General features: G+C 48.1%; 1 protein-coding gene across 1 annotated transcript in view; it reads left to right on the top strand.

Annotated features, from left to right (window-relative positions):
- The first annotated feature begins 3,966 nt into the window (after positions 1–3,966).
- The window catches only part of TMEM132C (transmembrane protein 132C), a 298,484-nt gene continuing 277,140 nt past the window's right edge, over positions 3,967–25,310 (top strand). The window contains exon 1 of the mRNA XM_025473591.3: positions 3,967–4,251. Coding sequence (XP_025329376.1) covers positions 4,167–4,251 — 85 coding nt within the window. The 5' untranslated portion in view covers positions 3,967–4,166. The remainder of the gene's footprint in view (positions 4,252–25,310) is intronic.

The following is a 25,310-nucleotide window of genomic DNA, read 5'->3' as shown; positions in this document are numbered from 1 at the left end:
ATGTGGGCTGGGGAAAGTTGCAGATAGACAAGAAATAAATGAGCGTGTAGTGCACAGGAGTGTATGGTGAATGGTCCCCAGTGTTGCCACCAGGCTGGAATCCTGATCCATGTAAGGCAGGTGTGTATGTAGGAAGGAAGGAAAGACATGCTATTTCCATATTCTACTTCCTACCCTGCTCCATCTTAGCCAGGTTCAGGTCTGGAGTCTGCCAAAGGAAGAGAGAATCCAAGGCTTATGGATTTTACCAATTTTAACTCAGAGTTGAGGGTTACAGTCCATTTCTGGGCCAGATGGAGAGCTCACCTGGACCGCCGCCACTGCCATCTACTGGTGTGTGGCTTTAGCTCCTGTCCCAAGCCTTAGTCGCCTCCACTCCAAAGTACCCCCAAAAATGCTCACCTCCTCATCTTTCCTACCTCTCTAAAAGGCATATTAGGTACCCAGTTGCTTGGGCCAAAACCCGACAATTGCTGCCCTCTCGCCACCCCCACCATCCATCAGCAGGGCCTTTGCCTCCACCTGCAGGAGGCAGCATCAGCTCCTTTCTGCCTTCACAGCAGGACCCTGTGTCTACCTCCCACTGTAAGCCTCTATGAGGCCAGTGACCCTTCTGAAGGAAAATGGGACCGTTGGCTCTTCCACCTCCTGGCCTTTGCGCTTTGGGTTTCTCGGGCTGAAAAGCACTTCTCCCAGAAATCGCTGTCTTATAGGATGAATTTCTTTAGAGTCTGTCTCCTGGAATGCAAGATCTGTGAGTGTAGGACCTCCATCTGTTTGGTTCAATGCTAGAACCCCATATCTGGGCCTGACAAATGGTGAACAATCAATAAATATTTGTTGACTGAATGAATGAAATGTCAAAGGACAGTAAGAATTCTCCCGTCAGGGCTATAGTGAGGCTTAAATGAGTTGAGGCCCAAAAACATTGAGAAAAATGCCAGCCCAGATGACTAAACACATGCCTTCCTTCCTCCTTCCTTCCATCCCTCCCCCCATCCCTCCTTTCTCTTTCCTTTCCCTTCCCTTTCTTTCTTCCTTCCCTTCCTTCCTTCCTGCTTTCCTTCTTTCCTTCCTTCTTCTCCCTCATACAAAGGACTTCATATTACACCTGTAAGACAACCATAGCTGTCTCATGAGGCCAACACATAGCCCTTGTTTTCCTTGTTCTTGGTAATATTATACCTATAGGTCCCCCATCCAGAGGCACACCTTATGAGAAACAGGTGAGCTAACTTCATGAGTTCCATCCCTCATTTTACACGGTATTAAAAATGTGGAATGTAAGCAATCTGAAGTCATCTGACTTAGGGACCCCAGGCACGCGTGAAGGCAGCAGGCTTGCAGCAGGCTTCCTCTCGATCAGCTCCTATGTCCTATAAATCACATCAATTGTCTCCATGTGCCCACAGCCCACAGGGAGTTTCTCAAAAGCCTTTGAGGGGATTAGTGGTCTCTGATGTTTGTTATGAAATTCAGAAAAGCATCTGGAAGTCATTTAAGTTAAGGAATCAATGATTTGGGGGTTAAATAACACATGCCTTAATATAATAAATACAGGAAACTGTAAGCCCATGAGCCTGTAAGTTCTTGCCTCTATTTCGGGGGATATTCCTAAGAAAGGGGTTACTTGACCACATCCTCCCTTGTCTTTGTTTGGTTTTGCCTGCAAATTTGTTTGATATCTAGAAGGTCACAGGGTAGATTAAACGGGATCCTAAACAGATTTGCAGAAAAGAAGCACCCATTGCCTGGACCCCCTTGTGTCCACACCTGAAGGAGCAGGAGGGAGGCTTTTGCCGGCCAGTGCTTGGAGACATCAGTCTCAGGGGCACCTGACCTTCAGAACACTGATGGTACTGTAAAGTGGGTTCCCCTGACTGAAGACCTTCTTGTTTTTCTTCTCATCTTCAATTGTTATGTACCTTTCTGTGGTTTGTTCAGTTTTTCTTTTTTTTTTTTTTTTTCTGTCTTGATTATTTGCACCATGGAGTCCTGGACCACCTCCTGCTTTTGGCTTTGCAGTGGTAGGCAATATCTTGTGGCAAAAGAAAAGAAATTATGTGTATGCATGGAGGGACAGGGTGGGTTGCAAATTACAAACTTACAAATGAGAAGGGCAGGGGAGTAGAGGGCATTATTAGGGGCTTTTTATTTCTATCATCAGACATGAGGGAGAGAAGATGAAGCAGATCTCAACCCTTCAGTCAGGAATAATATGTTGTATTTCTCACTGAGGCTAGAAACATTTAAATGAAAAATATTTCTTCTCCAGTGACTTTAGGCTAACGAATAAAAATAAGAAGGAGATGTGTTTTCCATTTTAGGAACCCGAGTCTACTTTATGACTGCTTCCCGAGGTTTGTCTACACTAGCTGAATGAGCTGAAGAATTGGGCAATTATCAGCATAATCCACTTTAAAAATGAAGTCTCTGCCACCCAGGCCTCCCAGAAGTGGCCTGGCTGGTTTTCCTGCTTTCCTGGCTGCTTTGCCTTCTCCCCACATCAGGCAAGTGGACCAGACTGAGAAAGAGGGTGAGTGGGTGAGTGCTCTATCCAGAATCCCAGCCAGCCAGCTGGGAGAAGGAAGGGGCCCCAGCTGGGAGAGCACCAAGCCTTCACCCTCCCCCTACTCCCCACAAGGCTGGTCTCTCCTCCTGCTGGGTCCCGGCTCCTCTGTGACTGGGCAGGGGTGGGGCGCCAGAAATGGGTTTGAGGTTGCACTGATGATTTTCGTTGTTCCTTTTCCTTCCATCAAATACTATTTTTTCTTTTAGTTGAAATTCATTCCAGGCTCTAGTGGTCAGGTAGGATGATGACACATGGCACAGGTAGGCTTCCTTTCCAGAGGCTGGACAAAGCCAGCCCCCGTGAGAAGTGGTTATTAGTGGGCTGCTGAACTCTTGTCTCCCAGGAGCCCAGACCCCAGACGCCAACCTCAGGGGACCACCAGGTGCAGCTGGGGAGGGGTGCCCCCCCGGAAGTTTCTGGGCTCCTAAGGCACAGCCTCTTACTCACAGACAGGAGAGGGAGTTGGGGTCTCACCTTCAGATAGTTCTGACTCCCCGCGTGGCCCATGTGGCAGGAGCATCAGTAAGGGCGCAGGCAAGCAGCTGGGGTCCCCGCGAGGAAGGAGGTCAGCGCAGGAGCGTGAGCTGGGAGCATCTGGAAGTGGGGTGGCATTGGGGGGGGCGTGTACATCTCCCAGGCTATTGCGGAAGCAGGTCTGCTGGGGGAGAGGGTATTTCCTCCCCGAAGAGTTAGTGAAAACACAGGGGAGGGAGGCGAGACCCAGACACATAAAAGGATATGCCTGCACCCCAGCGTCCCGGTCCCCGCTCAGAGATCCCGCTGTGCTCTCCTGCCTCACGCACACAGACACACACAGATGTGCACACGCCTTTATCCTCCCGTGTCCCTCGTTAGGCCGCTCTGCACGTTGCCGGCCCCGCCGAATGATCTATCCATCTATCTGAGCTTTCCGCAGCAGATGCACGGGACTGTGAATTCCAGATGTCCTCAGATCTCCAGACAAAAAAAATCAGGGGATGACCTGAAATCGCGGTGCGGGGACAGACTACCGCTCGCCCCGCCGCGGCCACAGGAGGTGGCGAGGGAGGGGGTCCAGCTCCATCATGAGTCGCGGGTCCCCGCGCGGAAGCCTCCGGGACGCGAGCCGCAGGGAGCGGGGAAGGGAGGCAGCGAACCTGCGGAGCGGAGTCGGCGAGCGCCCGGAGCCGCGCCCCCCGCCCCCCGCCCCCGCCCGCGCCCGCGCCCGCGCCCCAGCCTCTCCCGCCCCCAGCCATCCCGCACCCGCGCCCCTCCCGCGCTCCCCGCTCGGCTCCCGCCCGGGGAGGGGCCCGGGGAGGGGCCCGGGGCGGGCCGGGGGCGGGCCGGGGGCGGGCCCTGGGGGCGGGGCGGGGCGGGGCGGGCGGCGGCTGCGGCTGTGGCTGGAGAAAAGTTGTCCGGGCCAGAGCGCGCGCTGCCGCGGGATCCGGAGCCGCCACGGCGCCACGGCCCGCGCGGGCGCGACCCCCGGATCCGCAGCCGGGCCGGCCGACTCGCAGCTGGGGGGCTCCCCGGGGCATGGGACAGCCGGCGGGGCCCGCGGGCCGGCACTGCGCCCCGGGCGGGCGGAGGGCGGCCTGAGCTGCCGGGACGCAGGATGCGCTCCGAGGGCGCGGCCCCCGGGCCGGTGGCGCCGCTGTGCGGGGCGCTGAGCCTGGTGCTGGGCGCGCTGCTGGGCAAAGGTAAGGCGGGGCGGGCGTCGGTCCCGCCGGCGCTGGCGCCCGGGAACTTCCCGGTCAGAGTGAGCCCGTTGCGGGGCTGTCGCGGGCCCCGGGGCGGGGAGGGGGAGGGCTCGGGTCCTGGCGCTGGCGCCCGGGGCGCCGAGAGGCCCTGCCCTGGCCAGGAGGACCCAGTTGGGCGCCGCCTACCTGGGATCGGGGCAAATTCAGAGGTCCCACGTCTCGGGATTCGGGGTGCTCTCCGGGGCTGGGGGGCGTGGCGGGGGGCACTGTATCCCCCGCGCCCGAGTTCCGCGCGGGCCTAACCCATGCCCTGCAGTCACCCTGTGCAGCGGGGAGCCGGCATCCTTGCCCCCTCTGCTCCCCCGGGCCGGTCAGGCAGGGCTGGAGATCCGGGAGGGCGAACCGGGTCCTTTGCGCCCCGGCCGCGGGGTCCGAGGAAGCGACCTCGGCCCCCGGAGGGACGTGCGCTCAGAGCGCAGCTCGCGGGGAGCCCGGCTGCGGCCGGGGTGCCCGGGGCGTGCGGAAAGGGGGTGGGCGCGGCGGCGGGCTCCCGGCAGTGCGGTCCCCGGAGGCCGCGCGCCTCAGTCTCCTCATCTCGGCAATGGGGGGACCGCGAGCTGGGGAGGCCGGGAAGGCTGCGGCGAGGAACGCCCGGAGCGCAGCGGGCTCGGCGAGGGTAGCGGCGGCTGCGGCGGCGCGGCCGGGGCGGGGGGCGGGGGGCGGGGGCCGGGGCGGGGGTGCGGGCGCCCGGGCGGAGCGGCGCGGGGAGCGGGGCGGGGGCCGGGGCCGGGGCCGGGGCCTGAGGCGCCCTTCCCCGCGGGGCCCGGTGGTGGGGCTCGCGCGCCGGGGCCGCGGGCGGGCGGGGACCGCTGCGCTCACAGGGCCGGGCTGGGCCGGGCTGCGCGCCGGGCGCCGGGGAGGACCGAGGCGCCTGCGCCCGCCAACCGCGCCGCGCGGGGCGGGGGTCCCGGGTCCGGGGGAGCCGCGGGGCGCCCGCGTCCTGCACCTTCGCGCCGCACCGCCGCTTGGGCCCAGCCGAGTCCAGCCGCCGACCTCCCGGCTCTCTCCCGCCAGAAGCTCCGCGGGCTGGGCTGCAGATGCGTCGGGAGAGACAAGTTGCCACTGGAGGTGAAAAAAGTAGCAATGGTTTTCCCAAGTCCTTATCCACCGCCTGAGAGTCCCAGGAATTGGCGTTCCGCGCGGCTGCAGGTTCTCAGGCGCACCGACTGGACAAGAAAAGCTGTTGGCAGTAGCGCCCCTTTCTTGGGGAGCTCCAGGTAGCAGCAGCTTGTGTGCGCGCTGAAAGACATGGGGACACTTTCCAGTTTGGTGCCGAATTGAAAGAGCAAACAGGAAGCTTCTGGTGCTTTAATTCTGCTCTGAGCTCTGGGTTCTAGCATTTGTAAGACTCAGTTTCCCAAAATGTAAAGTGGCCATAAAAAAAAAAAAATCCCTTCCCCAAATTACTTCCCAGGGACTCTTTGATGGTAAAGAGACTTGGTGAATGGAAAACGCTTTGTAGAGCAAGGTGGTGTCATTTTATTTTGTTTTTATTTTATTATTCTTGTTTTTTAAGGATTTTACTTATTTATTCATGAGAAACACAGAGAGAGGCAGAGACACAGGCAGAAGGAGAAGCAGGGCTCCCTGTGGGGAGCCTGATGTGGGACTCGATCTCAGGACCTCAGGATCAGCCTGAGCTGAAGGCAGGTGCTCAACCAGTGAGCCAGCCGGTGCCCCAGGTGGTGTCATTTTAAAGTGAGCAACGGCTGGGTCAGAGTTCCTGATTTTCTCCCCACCTTTGTAGAGGATTTAATCAGGCAAGAACTTTGAATGTTCCTTTTAAAGTAAGTTGTGAGCCTCTCTTAATTAAATTCCTTTTTTTCTCCCCGGTCTAGAGGATTTTAACTGTGATTTAGAAGAGCAGCCATGTAGAAGAGGCTAGGAGCAGCAATTTGGTTGGAAAGTGGAACGGGGACTTTGTTTTAAAGATGCTGTTCACACAGCAAGGGTTGTGGGTGATGAAGATGGTGGGGATGGAAGTGTCCCACCCCTACCCCTTTCCTGGCTTAGTGCCACCTTCAGTTTCCTCTCCTCACTTTGGCCTAACAGTTTTCACCTTGTGGTTTGGGGGCCTGTGGTCCACAACTCATCCTCTCGCAAATATTTTCCATTGTTTCCCATGACCAAAAACCCGGCACCACATGTCTCCTCTGATTCCTCCACAAAGAAAATGTTTACTCCGTGAGATTTCTTATAGAAAGGAAAGTTTCCTGACCCTCATTTAAATGTGTGCTGTCTTTAAAATAAATAAATAAATAAGCCACCTCGGACTCTTCCTGCCTAAGGATTTAAGTGCTGATTTCTAGGATCCTCGAAACCACTGATCAATTTTTAGTACCAATTGTATGTTTATTTTCAGCTGTTGGATTTAAGGCTCTGCAATTCTTCAGGCCTTGGAGTGGAGTCATTGTTCCTGGGAGGTTCTATAAATAGCCAGGGCATTGAAAGATTTAGGATTTAAGACCTAAGGTTTAAGGCTTGGGTAGGTGAGGTGAAGTGTCCTTCAGTTAGAGGTTGAGGTATTGACTGACAGCATATGGAGCGGCGGAAGGGCCTTGGTGGGCTGCGATGCCATCAGCGTGTACTAATGGTTGTTCATGACATGAGGGACCCCTGGGAAGGTCACACAGGACAACAACCTATTCTGAAGTTGTTGGGGCCAGATGTACTTCAAGACTGAGAATGATGGAAATCTTTGAATAGCTGGCTAGCTAGACTCAAAGGATCACGTACATCTATTGTAACACCCCCAAGCTGGGTATGGTCGCACCCTGTCATTGCATACATGGGCCACTCTGCACCAACTGTATAAGGACATAAGGGAGGATAAGACCCTAAGCAGCCTCACTTCACTTTAGATCAGCATTGGCCACAAAGTGAATGAAGATCAAACAAGCAAACCTTTGGGATGTTGAGTTTCTGATAAGGGATTTGGGGCCTATGTCAGGTTTCATGAGTAGAAAGTAGGGTGGAGAGTGACCCAGGGTGCATACTGACACCAGAGAATGATGATCATGCTTTGTCCTTCCTACATACACAGCACCCACACCCACTTGGTAGACATAGTGCACACGGATGTCCATTCCTGTCTCAAGTTGAAAGTCTGCTGCATTGAAGCTTCTTAGAAGTGATTTCAGCTTCTTGGAAGTCATTCTGTTAAACCACCAGACTCTGGGCTTGTTTTAATTCTTTTCTCCGTAGCCACAGCTTCTGACTTGTGCTTGTAAACTTCATGACCTGCAGACACAGACAAGCATTGTTTTGTCCATACAGTGTCATTTTTTAAAAGTGAATGAGCTCCCCCAAATTGAGAAGATTCACACATAAAGCAGAGTTTCCAACTTCCCTTAAGAGTAAGGGTGCTTGGGAAGCCCCGGTGGCCCAGCGGTTTAGCGCCGCCTTCAGCCCAGGGTGTGATCCTGAGGACCAGGGATCGAGTCCCACATCGGGCTCCCTGCATGGAGCCTGCTTCTCCCTCCGCCTGTGTCTCTGCCTCTCTCTCTCAGTCTGTGTCTCTCATGAATTAAAAAAAATAAAATAAAATCTTAAAAAAACACAAAAAAGAGTATGGGTGCTCTGTCAACCTTGAGTACACATGTTCATATGGCTACAAAGCTGAGCCTGGGAGTGCCTCCTGGGTGGGGTGACTATTCAACTGCTTTTCCCTCCTCACTGTGCCCCACTAGCCACTTGGGCCTCTGGCTCTTCTTCCTTCATCACACTGTTCACAGTTAGCTTAATGACAAGAGTGGCTAGTGTCAGGCAGAAAACTCAGAACTCTCAATTATATTAGTAGTTAGCACCTCCGTGAGCAGAGGTTAAAATAAAGCCTCTGCATGCATTAGATATTTCATACATCCATAGTCATGAGGAGCAAGGTTAATAAAAATGAGTCTTTGGTAATATTAATTGGAGTAAAAGAGAGTATTACTGAATTAATGGAATAAATGGAAAGTCTGATTGATAGAACTATTTTTTTACGGCAATCCACTTTGTTTAAAAGTCAGATTTATTAAGATATAATTTGCATACAGTAAAATTCACCCTTTTGAATACAATGATATGCTTGGACAAATTTATGTTGTCATGCAAACACCACCACAGTTAAGGTATAGAATGTTTCCATCACCCCCACCCCCAAATTCTTCTGTGCCACTGGGTAGCCTGCCCACAGCCCCTGGCAATCACTGATTCCTTCTCTGTCCTTGTAGTTTTGTCTTTTTCATAATTCCATAAAAATGGGATCCTGCAGTATGCAACTTTTGAATATGCTACCTTTTGCTTAGCACAATGTGTTTAATAAATATCCACCTATATACAATACAGAGATTGTTCCTTTTTAATGATGTGTGATATTCCATCAAATGACTGTGTCACACTTGTTCATTCGTTTCCTAGTTGAGGGATATTTGGATTACTTCTGGCTTTTGGTAATGATGAAAAATGTCACTATAAATATTCACAAACAAGTCTTCATGTGGACGCAGTTTTCTATTTCCTTTGGGTAAATGCCTAGAGCTGGGATTGCTAGGTGGTGTGCTAACTGTATGTGTAACTTTATCAGTCTCCAAACTCTTTTCATGCATAGTAACATTTTGCATTCCCAGCAGCAAGATATAAGAGTTCCAGTTGATTTTTACCTCCAGCACTGCTTACTGTTCTCCATTTTGTTTTCTTTGATTTTAAGAGTTTTAATAGGTGGGCAGTGGTATTTCTTTGAGGTTTTAGTTTTCACTCTTATAACTAATGATGTTGAGCATTATTTTTTTGTGCTTATTTGCCATCTTCTGTCTTTTTCAAACCTCTGCCTATTTTTTTTAATTGGCTGTTATTTTCCTATTATTGATCTTTGAAGGTACTTTATATATATTATGGATGTGAGTCCTTTATCAGATACATGTTTACCAGAGATTTTCTCCCTGTCATGTCTTTAGATGAGCAAAGGTGTTTAATTTTAATGAAGTTCAATGTATTAATTTTTCTCTTAGTAATTTGGTGTCACATGGAAGAAATATCTGCCTAGCCCAAGGTCTTCAAATGTTTATAGTGTTGTTCAGGTACTTCATATTCCTGCTGACTTTTCATTTTTTTCTTTTGTCAGTTATTGAGAGGAGTGATGAGATCTCCACCTAAGTTTTGCATTTGTTGATTTTTCACTAAAGTTCTGTCAGCTTTTCCTTCATGTGTTTTGGAACACAGTTTTAGGTACATACACACTTAGTGCTGTTGCATCTTCTTGGTGAATTGACCTCCTTATCATTATGTAATATCATTCTTTATTTTTGGAATTTTTTTTGTTTTGAAGTCTTTTTTGTCTGATATTAATAATAGGCACCTCAGCTTTCCTTTGATTAGTGGTTTCACTGTAAAATCTTTTTTTAAAGACCAGTCTATGTCTTTATACTTAATGATGATTGTTGGTAGACAGCATGTAGTTGGGTTTTGTCTGTTTATTCAATCTGATAGTCTCTGTCTTTTAATCATTATGTTTAGACCATTTATATTTAATGTGGTTATTGATACATTTGTATGGAAATCTACCACCTTGCTCTTTGTTTTCATTATATTACACACATTCTTTACCTTTCTTCTTCTTTTTCTGTGTATTTTTAAATTGGATATATATTTTATGATTCCATCCATCTCATATATTTGCTCGCTATTTATATTATCTCTTTAAATATTAGCCACTGCTCTCAGACTTATATATACATCTTTAATTAATCAAAGCCTATATTCAAAATATATTATGCTGTTTTATTTGTTGTGTAAGAAACTTAAAACAGTGTATCTCTAATATTTTCCCCTCTATGTATAATCCTTTTCAAGTGCATACATCTTATACCCTAAGTATGGCTAAGAGAATTAATTAGAATTTTTTTTGTATATACTTTGAGGAAGGATAAAAATGCTGTTTCATTGGCTCGCTTTGGTTTCCAGGTGGGTACTTCTTGTACCCTTGAAACTGTTTTCTCTGCAGGACTTTTTCCTTCCTGCCTATGTGCTGAGCCAAACAAAAGTGTTTAAGCACCTTAGGGATTTAGAAGTTAACTGCCTTTAAGGAGAGAACAAAGGTGAAATACAACTCAGCCAAGTCTGAATTAGCAAAATTTCCAGGACAATGGTTCTAGATACTCTCCCAGAGTTACTGATTCCTTGTCTCCTTCAGTGTGCACATTGCTTTTTTACTGATTAAGGATGTTCTTAGTGGTATGAGAGCAGTGTTAGGTTCACACCTGCAAATGTCTCGAATGCCGAGGCAGTTGGAAGGCTCCATAGAAGACTGTGTTTTCTTGACATAAAATGCCTTTTCTTTCTTCCTCAGCACCCTTTCTGTTGTCAGCAACACACAGAGCTGTCACTTATGGATTAGTTTGGGAGGCTCAGCATCATAGAAGCAGGAGCTTAAATTTGAGCCTTTGTTCTGCCATTCCCTGGATGCATTGGTCAGAAGCCTGTTAGCAGCAGAAGCCTATCAAGGCCACCTGAGAAATAGGGATCTGGAGCTCATGATCTTGAAGGTAAAAGACCAGGGTTCCTAGGGGGCAGAAGTTGCCTGTTCAAGAGTACCTGTTGTTATAATTGATGCCTTGCTTTGGGGTGCTCCAACCACTTTATTTGTTTTTATCTCTATGCTCACATTTTAAATTCTAGGGAGAAAGAAGCCCAGAATGCTGGCTGAACTTTAGAATCACCTGGGAAGCTTTCAAAAATGCTAACCACTCCTCCCCCCCTACCCTACCCCCCCTGGCCCCGCCCTAGCCGCCCCCCCTCCCCCCGCCCCAGGCCCTACTCCAAGCTGATTGAGTCAGGATCTTTGCTAGTGGTAGACAAGAAGTGAGCAGAGATGCATGATTGGTCATTTTTATTGTTTAGAAGCTCTTTTGATGATTCTACAGTGTATTAAGGAATGAGAACAGGTTTCCTAGAGCCTAGAGCCATCTCTGTCTAGAAAAGGCTAAGGCAATTAGACGGACACTTCTACCATTTCGTATTTGGGGGGAAAGAGCATTTCTCCCAGAGAAAAATTGAAGAACTGTTTACAAAAGACGATGGGATGGGGACTGGATGCAAAATCAACCAATGTCCATCCAGCCTGTTTTATTTATTTATATTTATTTTTAAGATTTATTTATTTATTTGAGAGAGAGAGCAGGAGCATACAAGTGGGAGGGGCAGAGGGACAGGGAAAGAGAAGCTCAGTCCCACAACCCTGAAATCAGACCTGAGGTGAAATCAAGAGTCGGATCCCCCCAGTGGACCATGCTGCCCAGGTGCCCCAACAGCCTCAGTTTTATTAGATTGAAGTTATAACACCCACTTTGTAGGATTACTGAGAATGTTGCATGAAGAGCCGGGCAGGAAGCCCTTCACTCAGGAGGTTAGTATCCTGAGGCTGCTGTAACCGGTGACCGCAGACTGGGCAGCCCCATTCCACAGAAGCTTACTCTCCCTCAGTCCTAGAGCGAGACACCCCAACTCAAATGTGGGCAGGGCCGTGCCTTCTCTGAAGACCCTGGGGGAAGATCCCTCTTTGCTCTTTCAGCTTCATGGACTCCTGGTGCTCCCCGGGGGCAGGTGTACATCCCTCCAGTCTCTGCTCTCATTCTCACATAGCCTTCTCTGCCTACCTTCTCCCTTCTGTCTTAGAAGGGCACCTGACACTGATTTGGGGTGATATTCATCCTGAGATGCCTGCCTAACTTACACCTGAAAAGACCCGTGTTCCAAATCGGGTCATGTTCACGGATTCTGAGTGGATGCATCTCTTGGTGGCCACCATTCCACACACTTAGGTAAGATCATGCACATAGGAAAGTTCAGTAAGTCATAGCTATTCTTTTTTTTTTTTTTTTTTTTTTTTTTTTTTTTTTTTTTTAGTCATAGCTATTCTTACATGCCGACTTATCAAAGCCATGGAGGAGAAGAAACATTGTGACCCAGTCGAAACTATACATGGATATATTGTTTAAAGATTTTATTTATTTATTCCTGAAAGACACAGAAAGAGAGGTAGAGACAGAGGCAGAAGGAGAAGCAGGCTTCCTGCTGGGAGCCTGATGTGGACAGGATCATGCCCAAAGGCCAAGACAGATGCCCAACTGCTGAGCCACCCAGGCGTCCCTCCAGCTTTACATTTGGTTCACACAGCACACCCAGGGAAAAGAAAGTGACTTCCCTAATGGTTGTAGAAAAAGTGAGTGGAGTGCATCTCACATTGCTCCCTCGGGTTCCCGGCCCAACTGTGAGCCCCTCACTGTGATGAGAAAGAATGGAGCTGAGAATGGGTCAGGCCTGGGACACGCTGGTCTCAGGAGCCTGACCTCATCTCCACCGCAGTGATGAGGACAGAGAGTGAGAGGGCCTGGTGGCCCAGAGGCAAGTCGGGTGGTGTGAGACACGGGAACAGACACCGGCCGGCAAGTCTGTCCAACCAACCAAATGAGTGACACAAAGGAAAGCGAAGGTCAGCTGGATGGCTTTGCCTGTCACAGGTGTAGTCAGAGTCGGAGGAGCAGTCCACCTGCGGCTGTATGCACACGCAGGCCGCCCACCTCCCCAGGCACCTGCCATGTACAGTGGCTTCTTGTTTTGTGTTTGCTTTGGCTCTTGATCTTCCCTTCATTCCTTCCTCCGACGGACTTCCCTTTGGGACCAGCTGTGGACCAGGCACCCTGGCCCTCCTCGGAGACTAGGGTCCTTCGTGCTGCGCTGGAGGTGCCCACCTGGGTCCTTCAGGGGCTCTGGCTGGGTTCCTAAAGCTGCCAGAAGCTATGCATCAGCAGTGGATAGCAACTCTGAGAGGCTTCCTGCTCTGGCCTCCTCATTTAGGAAGGAAAAAAAAAATCCTGGGGAAAGTCCTCATTTGGGGGCAATTTGTTCTGCTGCAGCTCTGTTTCCTCTTTCCTGCTTTCTAAGCAGTGATGTGCTCTTTTCTTCATTTTTTTTCAATCTTTTGGGCCAGTACACAGCCTCAGGTGACCATTTTCTTTATTTTTCCCCTTTTTAATTGTAAGCAGTGACTTGACTCCGAGAGCAGACTCTTTGCATTTTGCCTTGAAATTCAGTGTTTTCATCTATTGCGCAGATGTCCTGATAACAAAATGCCATTTTTTTTAATTTAAAGACTTTATTTATTTGAGACAGAGGGACAGAGAGAGAGAGAGTATGAGTGAGGTGAGGGACAGGAAGAAGCAGACACCCCGCCAAGGAGGGAGCTGATGCGGAACTCGATCCCAAGACCCTGAGATCATGACCTGAGCTGAAGGCGGACGCTTCACTGACTGAGCCACCATTTTCTCAAGAAAATGCCATTTTCTTGCCAGAGTCTGTGGTTCCCTGCTATTGTTCAGCTGTCTCCCTGGCCGTGGCCCTTGGACACCTGTACCCTGCCACCTGTGCCATGGGTCCACCAGCAGTGGCTTTGGTGGGGAGGTGGCCTGGGGGCTCACTTTCTCATTCACAGGCAGGATGTCTGTAGACATCAGCTTCTTACCTGTCCTCAGTGGTCTGGGATTTCTTGGTCAGGTGTTTTTTTGTTTTTGTTTTTGTTTTTGTTTTCCTCTCAGATGTCTTAACCTCCTGTTCTCCAGGCACACATGTTGCTAATGGTTTGGTCCTATCACTTCTTTATGCAATTACTGCTAGTCCTGTAGAGACAATCTTTAATAATTCTAAAGGAAGACCAAAATGTCCACCATCCACTTCACATAGCAGCTGCATCTTGGTTGGGGAGGCCCCCTTCAGACTCTTCTTGAGGCAGTGAGATCGCGTTGTCCTCTGTTTAGAATCCTGTAGAGGCTCCCGTCATATTCCAAGGCACCCTTCTGGCCTTATCTCAACCCCCATGATCTCACATATGCACTCTGTTCCATTCCCATTGGCCTCCTCGCTGGTGAGGAGGCTCTGACCTCAGGGCCTTTGCACCTGACTGCTGTGGGGAAACATCCAGATATCTAATTCAGGTCTCTGGTCACAGGCCATCTTCTCATAGAGGAGTCACCCTTTGTCTGTACTATCTGCTCTTATCCATTATGGCAATTTCTGTGCCCCTTCCCTATTTTGTTTTTCTTTGTCTTATCACCACCTGATAAAATGCACAGATTTGACTTATTTGTTTATCTATCTTCCTCTCCTCTAGAATTTAAGCTGTGTGAGAACAGAAAGTGCCTGTCTCATTTGCTGTTGTATCTATCTGTTTTGCTTAGCGGCCCTGGTGTCTGGCACATAGGAGGCTCTTCCTACTTAGTGAGTGAATGACTTCATTCTGTCTTCGGCTTCTCACACTGTCTGTCTTTCACACTGAGTAAATCTCTTAGATCCTGCTAAGGTCAGAAAAATAGGGAGGTACGTTTTCACATGCTGGACATCTCCAGATGGCCACATTTTATGAAGGGTTTCTAAGTGAGCACAGAACCCACCACTATTCCTTCTTTCACCCAGTTGCTTCAGAGACGTGTTCCTGTTGGGTTCAAGGTGAGAAAGTTTGTCCAGGACTGTGATGCTCAGATGTGCTGGCCAGAGGTGACATTTTCAAGTTACCAACTTTCTTTCTATGTGGCATCCTTTTCTGCGCATCACTGCCTCTTCCTTCCTGGTGAGATTCGAGAGGGGCTCCTTTGCTGATAATGCTTCCCAGAGATGGCCATATGAAAGGAATCAACTTAAAACAGAGACCAGAATTTCACTGTAAACAGGGAAAAACATCCTTGATTAGGACTTTCTCTGAACAACTGAGTGGATTACTGAAATAATGGCAAGTGATTGCACATGGGTACAAGATATCTTTTGGGGGATGATGAAATTATACTAAAATTAGTCATCAGATACGGCTTGATCCAGGTGTTCAATTATGACATCAGTTTTGTTTTGTATTTTTTGTTTCTTTGTTTTAGTTCTTTTCTTTGCCTGTTATGGTGTGGGTTTCATTTTTAGGTTCTTTGTGATAGCTCTTGGCCGTTGCAAGTTCTGCCCCTTGCTGAGGTGAGGCACCCAAGAAACCCAAGAAAGGCCATACTGTGTTTTGTTTGCTCTGGTTTGGTTTTAAGACCTGGGGGAGGAGTTTTTGAGGGCTAAAAGTGGGGTGCAGAGGAAAAAGGTGAGTGATTAGAGACAAAACAAGAATCAATATTCCTACATTTCCAAATTCAAGAGTATGGGCAGCACAGGTAGAGAAGACAGAGAGAAGTCATACAAACAAGTTGTGTCTCTTTATTGCTCAGAAATCTACTTGAGTCAGTATGGATGAACAGGAGGCAGCATCAAGATGTGTTTGACTAATTGAGTTTGTATCAGACTTGCCTGAACTGGGGATGAGTAAACATCGTTTATCACTTGCCTGTCAAGCCAGCACTCTCTGCCATCAGGCAAAATCAGATGCAAAAGATGATTGGAGAGACAAAGGCAGGATCCAGAAAGAGCTTGTTTTGGCACTTCAGGGCCTCAGTTTTGGCCTCACCTGATGGGTCCTATTTGGGAAGCAGGAGTAAGGTGTGGTGCTCATACCTTCCTGAGTGAAATCCCTGCTCCATTGTGTCGATATGGGCATGCTGCTTGATCCTGCAAAGCCTCTGGAGTTTCTGAGTCTGTGCAGTGGGCCTCAGAGTGACTATAAAGGGGCCAATGGGTTATTGTATATTTGCCCACATTCCAGATGTGATGTCTCTTCTCTGCACCCTAGTCTGGGCCCTGGTAGGCTGACCTTTGTAGAGGGCAGTTCCTGTGTCTGCTGGAGTCCATCTGGGGTTGGCCAACAGGGCCCTAGTAGCTGGAGTGCAGGAGAAGAAGGAGGCTGGAACATTTATGTCCCACCTGCTCCCGGAGCCTCTGGCCCCCGTGATTGCAACGCCTGTCAAGGAGCCCCTGTGTAAGACCCCCACTCTCACTGGGTTCAGTAGCACTCCCTTTTCTGGCCCCCTCACATGGGGACTAGATCCCATTGTTTCTCATTGTTGGGCGCCCAGCACCATCTTTTCACTTTCTCCATGAGTAGTGCCCTCTTCGAGGCACACTAGTCCTTTAAGCTTGAATATCCTTCTTCCTGAGATGGACAATAAGTTGGAGGTTTCTTGTTTTCATTTAAACAAACTCAGACGTCTAGAAAAGTTTCAAGGACAAGCACCTAGAACGTTTGCCTACTAAGCCATTTCTAAGTAACTGACAAAATAGATGCTCATCACCCCTGGATGTTTGGTGTGTGTTTTCTTACCAACAAAGATATTGTCTTGCAAAACCACAACACAACCTCAAAAATCAGAAAATTGACGTGGCTGCATTACTACCAGTTTTTAGACCCCTGCTCAGTCTCCCCTGTTTGGACAATCTCTTTAATATCAGATGTCTTTTTTTTCCCTTCAGTCTTTTCTTGAATTTCATGACTGTGACACTTCTGAAGAGTGCAGGCCAGTTATCTCTCAATTTGGGTTCATCTGATGTTTCTTCATGATTAGATTCTGATTACACACCTTTGGCAGGAGTGCCTCAGAAGGGATGTTCTGTTCTTGTTGCATTTGGTCAGGTGGACCATGATTTAAATTTGTCATGGTGTGAATGATGGTCATTTTGATCACTTGATTAAGGTGGCATGTGCCAGGCTTCTCTACTGCAAAGTCACTCTTGTTCTCTTAGAAATTAATAAATATTTCATGAAAAGATGTTTAGAGATCATGTAAATATTCTTCTTCCCCTTAGACAACACTTCATTTGTGAATTTATTAGCAGAAGGGGCTCCAGGATTTCTTTTGTCTGTGGCTTCTTTTTCATTACTGTCACTATTATGATGCTCAGAATATCTAACATTTGGCCAGTGGGAGCCATTCTACCATATTCTGTGTCCTCTCACATGTGCTCATTGTCCTTTAAGCTCTTCCTTCCTTTCTGGGGATAAGATCTTCCAGGCACACTTTGTAATTTCCCTGTCCCAGGCCTAGAATCAAGCCGAGTTCCTTTTAATCAGTATGGTATTTAGAAACCAAAATCTAGGCTCTCAATGTGCTCACTGTTATTGGGGTGCTCCAGTCCTCTCAGTGGACAGAGCCAGGGAGTGTTGTTACACACATCACCACCACTGCTCCCTCTAAAAAAAATATGGGTTCACATTGATATTTCAAATTCTAATTCAGGATCACAGAGCTTACTCCAGATTTCATCTCTTCTTCTTTTTTTTTTTTTTTAAGATTTTATTTATTTGAGAGAGAATACAGAGGAAGAGGGAGAAGCAGACTCCCCACTGGGCATGGAGCCCATTGTGGGGCTCAATCCCAGGACCCTGGGATCATGACCTGAGCTAAAGGCAGGTGCTTCACCAACTGAGCCCCCCAAGTGCCCCAGATTTCTCATTTTCTGTGTGTGTCACTCCTTGCCCTGTTTCCATACCAGGCAGTTCTTCTGCTTGCCAGCTTCTCAATCCACTCAGTTCCAGCACCTCTTGCTGACTGCCCTCCTTGCTCTACCAAGTCTGTAGTGCCTGAGTTTCCAATCCCAGGTAGCCACTCTTCCATCCACCCTACCTGTGGTACCTGGCCAGGGGCCACTGCGTCCACTGCCTACCATGCTAATTCTGTCCTGGTGGCATTGCACTGAGCTACTCTGAAAAGGGGGAGTGTCTGTATTCTTATTTACATGAATTACACTATATTATTTTCCTAGACAATGTCTATACATTTCAAATCAGAAGGATAGGCTGCAACTTCTCTATGTCAAACTGTCCTTCTTTTTAGGGGTGAATGAACACTCCAACCAGAGATGGCCATGGGCCATACCACACTGACCAGCTGTCCTGTTTTAGACACTCCTTGTTCACAGGGTGAAGGAAGGAGTGTGTGATGCTACCTTATTTTTTTAAGATTTTATTTATTTATTCATGAGAGACACACAGAGAAAGAGGCAGAGACACCGGCAGAGGGAGAAGTAGGTTCCATGCAGGGAGCTGATGCAGGACTCGATCCAGGACGCCAGGATCACTCGCTGAGCTAAAGGCAGATGCTCAACTGCTGAACCACCCAGGCATCCCATGTGATGGTACTTTAATATTCTCTTGTACTCATCAGTGATTATCAAGATGTACCAGGTGTGGGAGATTCTAAATGAACTCAATTTAAATAGTTTTGCATTTGCAGTACCTACCAAAAAAAGAAAGTATTTTTTGTGCATCCAAATACCTTTTCCCCCTTCAAACAAGTGGGTAGTATTCCCAAAGGGCATTCTTTGTGACAGATGTTCACATATATATATATATATTTTAACTCAATCTTCACAAAAACATCAGGAGATAGGTACAATTGTTACACTGATGACCTGAGTCACTGAGGTCTTAATGGTTCAAGTAAACCAAGAAATCAGGATTTTTAAAAATGGGAAATGGCCCTGCTTTCAAGTTGTGGCAACACATCCAAAATATACTAAATGCTTTGTGGGATGAATGGTCTAGATTAGGGCCTCAGGACAGCCAATCTTTCACCCCTGCTTCTGATCACTCAACTTGGGTAGGAAAGGTGAGGTGCTAGTGATGGTCCAATTTGTGCATAGTCGTCACATGTGCACACAGCAGCAAGATCCAGACAAATATTGAAGTTTGCATCCAGTCCACGTGGTTGGGGCCAGGAGAAGAATGCTTCCCAGGAGAGGGGATGTTGGTACTGGAAGAAGGGATAAGAGGGTTGTCAGGCAGACCAAAGCAGTGTCCACTGGAATAGGAACCTCTGGATGTGGTGGATGGAATGTGCCAACATGCTGGGCAGGAGACAGAGATGGAGAGAGAGAAGGCTAAGAAGGAGAATATCCTGAAGAAATTTGTCTCTTCTCTAAGTATTTAAATCAGGGTACCACACCCCTTCCCCAGTTATGACAACCAAAAATGTCTGCAGACATTGCCAAGTGTCTCCTGATTGAGGAACTCTCGTTTGAATAATGCCTGCTGTGTATCAAGTATGTCTTGCATCATAATATTTTTTAAACTTTTCACTTGGAAATAATTTTAGATTTCAAGGAAAGTTGCAAAAACAGTACAAAGAATCCCATATACTTTTCACCTAGCCCACCTAGTGAATTAAGAGTTCACTATGCTTGCTTATAGCATTCTTTCTCTGTTTTAATCTCCCTCTCCGTCTGTGTCTCTATTTTTATTTATCTATGCATATTTTTTTCTGAACTAATTATAAATTAGTTGCACATACAACTCCCTTCAGTGTGTACTTCCTTAAAACCAGGACATTCTCTTACATACCCAACCTGGCAGTGATCAAAATAAACAATGTGACATTGTCACAGTACTGCTACCCAGTGACAGGCTTTTTAAAATGTTGCCAGTTGTCTGATAATATCATTTGCAGCAAAATAAAGTCTTTCCTGGTCCAGAATTACATCCAGGACTGCACACTGTTTAGTTGTGAAATTCCTTTAGGTCTTTTTAGAATCAGGAATCACTGGGCCCCTCTGTCTTGTATAACCCTGAAGAGTACCGGCCAGTGTTTTGGTGGACCGTCCCTCAGTTTGATTGATATTGATTGCAAAGCAGTTGCTGTATTCAGTTTGAATCGATCCGGCCCTTCTGGACATGAAGTTCTGAGTATGGATGATTGTATTTGCTGTAAGCTTGGTATCGCCCATGTGCCATGATCCCTACAGGGATCTTCCCTTCTGTGACCTGGTTCACACGACAAGAGTCCCCATAAGCCTACTTGCAGGACACCCCCCAGCACAGTGGAGGCCAGTGTGAAAATTTTAACCAGAGGTTCTGAAGAGCAAGAGGAAAGCAGGGGACCTCACTGGCAGCAGTTGTTTTGAATCATCAATGGGTCAAACCCCAGTCATGCCCTGAAGCCCGACTGTCCTGGAGTGTCTCCTGTTAGGTAAGCCGTCCGTTTGGTGACAGTCGAAGGGAAGAATCCCATCTTCTTGCTTCTCCCTGCCACCTTTCCTTCCTGGCATAACCAGCTTTTCTGGGCTTTCATGCTCCTGGACAAAGTGCTGACACACGTGGGCACACACACCCTCGGGATTAGATGTTAGTTTTTAGGCCCAAGGGACTCTAAATCCATATTTAGTTGTTAAAAAGGAAAAAAGAGTCCCTCTCCTTGGGGTATAATCCTGTTAGAACATCCATTTATGTGAGTGAACAACACACTGAACATCTTTATCGGGTTTGTGGAGGTATCACAGCATCTGCACAAACACAGGGTATGTAGTTTGTAGGGGTGCAGTGCCCCCCGCCCCCGACACACACACACTTGCAGAACTCATTTTGGAAGGTTTTCAGAGAGAAGGTTTACCCGACAGGTGTATTTCAGTCCCCATCTTCAAAGACAGAAGATTGCACGTGACTTTTAAATTAGTATTTCCTAATTTGCAGTCTCTCCTGTGTGACTCTCAATAATTTTTGCCATTTATTAGTCTCATCTGCATTTCCATTTACTTAAAAACAGCTCTTCTCTTTTTCAGATCTTCAGTCTGAGCTTTGCCCTAAGCAACACTTTCCACAAACGTCACTGCTTTACATGCTAATTGCATTTCTCCCCCCAAAATATTAAAATAAATACATAACTGATAACATGTCTAAAAGCCTTTCTACATTTCACCCAAAATTGTCTCCCACCTCACACCGGGACAAATACTGGCTGGAGGCGTGGCGGCAGATGCAGCAGGCAAATCTGATAGGTGCCGCTTCCTTCTCCATGCTTGAGTGCCCTGATTGCCTCTCTGTCACAGAACTGGGAGCCAGGGCTTCTGGAAAAAATGGAAGAGAGACTTCCCCAAATCCTGAAAGAATGAATCTAAAGACCAAGAAGGGAATGTTCTTTGCAGTCATGGAAGTGCAGTGGAGCCTGTGCTAACAGGATCCTGTGAATCTCCAGTGATGAGTTCTCCTACCTGGAGGCCATCTGCATCCAACTGTCAACAGAGCAGCTGCCTCCTTAACTGGGTGTTGGATTGTTCCAGACCAGGACAGAGTCAATAAACCAATATCTAAGGCAGCATTCCCCAGATTTAAACATATATGCTTTTTCCAATAATTATAAAAATCCAGAGATTTTTCTCTGCTCCTTCTCCCAGAGGGGTGGACTCTTCCTTAAGCCTCCTGTTCTGTCTTCTGCAAGCTAGGAGAGCAACAGACCCTTGAACTTTGCCTTCTGCAGTTCATCTAACGTAAAACATATGTCATTTTTCAATTCCTCATTGGAAATATTGAATAGCATGTTGAATGCTAAGTGTACCCCCAGGGTCCTGATATACACACCCTCCACTCCCAGCTGAGAATCATGATCTTGAACAGAAGCTCACATCATTTCACAACATAGACCAGCTTACCTGGGCACTCAGAGTTGAGTGCACTGCCCTCCTGGTGAGGTTGGGTGCTGCAGCCAGCCTACCTGGGTGGAAAGGGAGGGCCCAGAGGGAATTGGGGCACCTTCAGAGAAGTTCCTGGGGGAGATCCTAGAATTCCTCATGAGCACAGCCAAGAACAGGTAAATCCGAGGTGCAGTAAAAGCCACGGTGGTCATGCACTCAGGAAGCTTGTGAAGCCAGCCCTGCTTCCAGGGTCTAGGAACTTGAACCCTGTCTTCAGGGTTTCCACCTCCACCCACTAGTTGCCAGGAGCACCCTTCTCCCAGATGTGACAATGAGAACTGTCTCCCGGCGTTGCTAGATGACCCTGCCTCTGGGTGGGCAGGTGCCAAAGGTGTGGCTGAGAGCTGAGCCCCCCGGGGCTGTGGGAGGAACCGAAGGAGGGATGCCAGTGATGCAGAAATGGGGGGAAGGGAAGGAGGGTCCAGAGGGGCTTAGAGGCCCTGGTTTGCTTCCTGTCTCCCCGATGGTTGCCTGGTGCCCGCACCTCAGTGTGGCCCTGCCATCCTTCCACTGAACACCTGGCACAGGGGACTGCCTGGAGGTCCATTGCTGGTGTCCTGTGCTCCTGTGCTCCAGGGGCTGCACCTCTGGACTCCCTTGCTTCTGGTTCCCAGAGGTACTCTGAGATCCAGACAGAAGACTGTGGGGAGATTGAACCACAGGTGCCTCTCCCCCTTCACTTTGCTTCTTGTGCTGCCTCTGGCTGGGGTGGGCTCTTCCCATGGCTCTGCTACTACTAGGCTGCCCCCACCCTAAGGGTCCCATTTTGTTCCCTTGCTTGGCCCTGGCCTCAGGAAGCACCGCCTCCCCTCATTGTCCCTCCACTCCAGGAGGCATGTTCAAGTTTGCTTTCTGCTTCTTGCAGTCAACAGACTCCTGGCCAAAAAGGATGTGAAGAAATATACTTAGATGGAGATCCTTGGACATAGACCTGTATCAGATCCCCCCCCCCCCCCCGCCCAGCTCCACTCGGAGCCTATACTTATATCAGTCAAAAGGAGGTTGATAATCCCTGCCCACCTCCCATACGGAGTAGACGTGGAAAGTGCAGCTGGCTGTGTTTTCCTAACTCACACTGCTAAGAGGTTAAGTTGCTCAAGAGCAAGGATTCTGTCTCTATTGGCTATTCTGAAATCCAGGTACACAGAGCAGTGCTGGGCATACAGTAAGCACTTCATAAATACATATTGAACTAATACATAAGAATGCAGTGAAATCGATATAGTGGATTGCTACCAGGGTTTCTTTTTAATTAATGCAATAGAATAGAAACTCTCAGCATGCATTTCACATGGTAGGTCTCAGTATTCTGTGTGTGTGTGTGTGTGTGTGTGTGTGTGCACGCGCACGCGCGCGCATGCCTGAGTCTGGCTTGCATTGTAAAATGCATTTCTGACAATAGATCTTGAGTTAAAAATGTTTAAAAGCCAGCAAACAAGACTATAGATCAGCTTTCTGTAAGTGGTAAGGAGTTGTGTAAATCTGACCATGTGGTGTCTCCTGAATTCTTCATGAGCCTAGAGCATCCCTCCCAAAGTCCGGGTTCACTCACCTCTCTGGCTTCATCTGGCATCTCCGTGCAGTGCAACTCTCTTTTCTGGCCATTCCAAATGACTTAATTCTCTAATATGAAGATAATCTATCATATTGAAATTGTTGCTTGCTTTTACCTTATTAATAAGGTATCAAAACCAAAAACTTTTGGTGATAAGAAAAGTCACAGAGTAGGGTGGGTTTTATGTCTTTATTTTATTTTTTTAAAGATTTCATTTATTTGTTTGACACACACACAGAGAGCACAAATAGGCAGAGTGGCAGGCAGAGGGAGAGGGAGAAGCAGGCTCCCCACTGAGCAGGGAGCCCGATGCGGGGCTCCATCCCGGGATCCTGGGATCATGACCTGAGTTGTCGGCAGACTCTTAACTGACTGAGCACCCCAGGTGCCCCTATGTTTTGTCTTTAATACAAAATATCATCCCTTTCTCCTCGAACTTTTTCTTAATTGCACATACCACCCACGGGAGGGGTAGGGGGTGCAGAATAGGTGTGTTTCTTTCTAGAGCTGGCTCTCTACAGTATCTCCAGGCACTGGGGGTGCTTGAATATTGCCATGTATTTGTAGGATAAGACAGGATTCTTCATTTCTTCTTGCTGATGCGTGAACACAGAAGTTGGAACTTGTCCAGAGATATTTCCCCCTTTTAGTTAGGGGAAAACATCTTTTTTGGGATCCTGAGTTTCACTTTCAGAAGCAGAACTCCTCCTAAACTGGCCTGTCATTGTTTTATTTGTTTCTCAACCTGCAGAGGTCAGGAGTAATTCTTGACAACCAAAAAGGAACGTTCTGGTGGCAGGACAGCCTCCCTTAGAACAAACCAGAGCGTGCATCTCGTGCATCCTCCCTGTCACCTCCCTGGGTTTTATTTTAATTGCCGTTCTCTTGAAAAGCATGATTCCTATTAAATTATTCATGGTGGTATAATGTTTATGTGATCGGGGTAATTATTATAATTATGCTTTGTGAATTTTCATAATTAATGACCTGGCTCAGGTTTCATTTGGCACAGAATATTTCCAGAGGGGAATCAGACAATCGGATCTCCTGGGGAATCAGAGTGAAAGAAAATGGTGACTGATTTTGGGTTTTGCTAAAGCAGTAGAGGGTTTGGTGCTCACCCCCTGGGAACAGGGCTGGGAGGCATCTGGAGGAGAGGTGTAAAGGATGGAATCCATTTCATGGGATGTGCTAGAGGCTCCTGGTTTAGCATCTGAGTGCACCTGTCTGAAGGTGTCCTGCTGGTACAGTGGGCTGGAGCAGTAAGGTGATGGGGGGAGGGCACACAGCTCCTGTCCTATGCTGCTTCGACAGAAACCGGGACATGCCAGTGTCTCTCCTTGTCCAAGACCCCCCAACAATACTGAACAATAGTGAAACCACTCCCTGTGATTCCTGAGAGCACGGTGGCATTTCTGAGAACCTGTGGTTCAGCTAGCTCCCCCCACCATTCTTGAAAGAGAATAAAATGGAAGCAGTCAGGAAAACGGATGGGGGCATCCTGAGCACAGGAAGACATTGGATGTCTTGCAATTCATACTGTAGTTGGATTTGATGTATTTTATTTCAGTGCCTCAATTCCCCCTTGACTTGTCTCCGAGGAGCTGGCTTGCTGTAACCTCAGCATCAATGTATCATATGACTGCTTTTAAAGACCTTTCAAATGTATAATTCCATCTTAACTTCAGCCTTGCTCGAGAGCAAGACAGCTCCCCTTCCCATTTCACAGATGGGAACGCTGAGACTCAGTGTGGCCCAAGAGAAGTAACGATAACCTGTGCGGCCGCCTGCCTGCCCCGTCCACTCTGCCAGGTGGGACCCTTTGCACAACTTCTCAGGCTTTTCCCGCTGTGTGCCTTCAGTTCCCTCAAGGAGGAGCCAACTCGAAAAGGAAGAGAACAAAAAAAAGTCCTACGTAAAGTCTTGCTGGGCAGCGGGAGATCCGTGCGGACACATTGTTCAGCTGTGAGCACCAGCTCAGTCACACCGGCCTCAGCGCCCCCGCTCTTCCGTCCTCTGGCGCGGAGAGTGGTGCACTTTCCAGATCCTGGTGAGCCGTGCATTCTTCCATCGCCGCCCTGCTCTGTGGTTTCTT

This window comes from Canis lupus, chromosome 26 (genome assembly GCF_003254725.2).
Source record: "Canis lupus dingo isolate Sandy chromosome 26, ASM325472v2, whole genome shotgun sequence".
Classification (NCBI taxonomy): Eukaryota; Metazoa; Chordata; class Mammalia; order Carnivora; family Canidae; genus Canis; species Canis lupus.
This window is presented reverse-complemented; position numbering and strand designations above follow the sequence as displayed.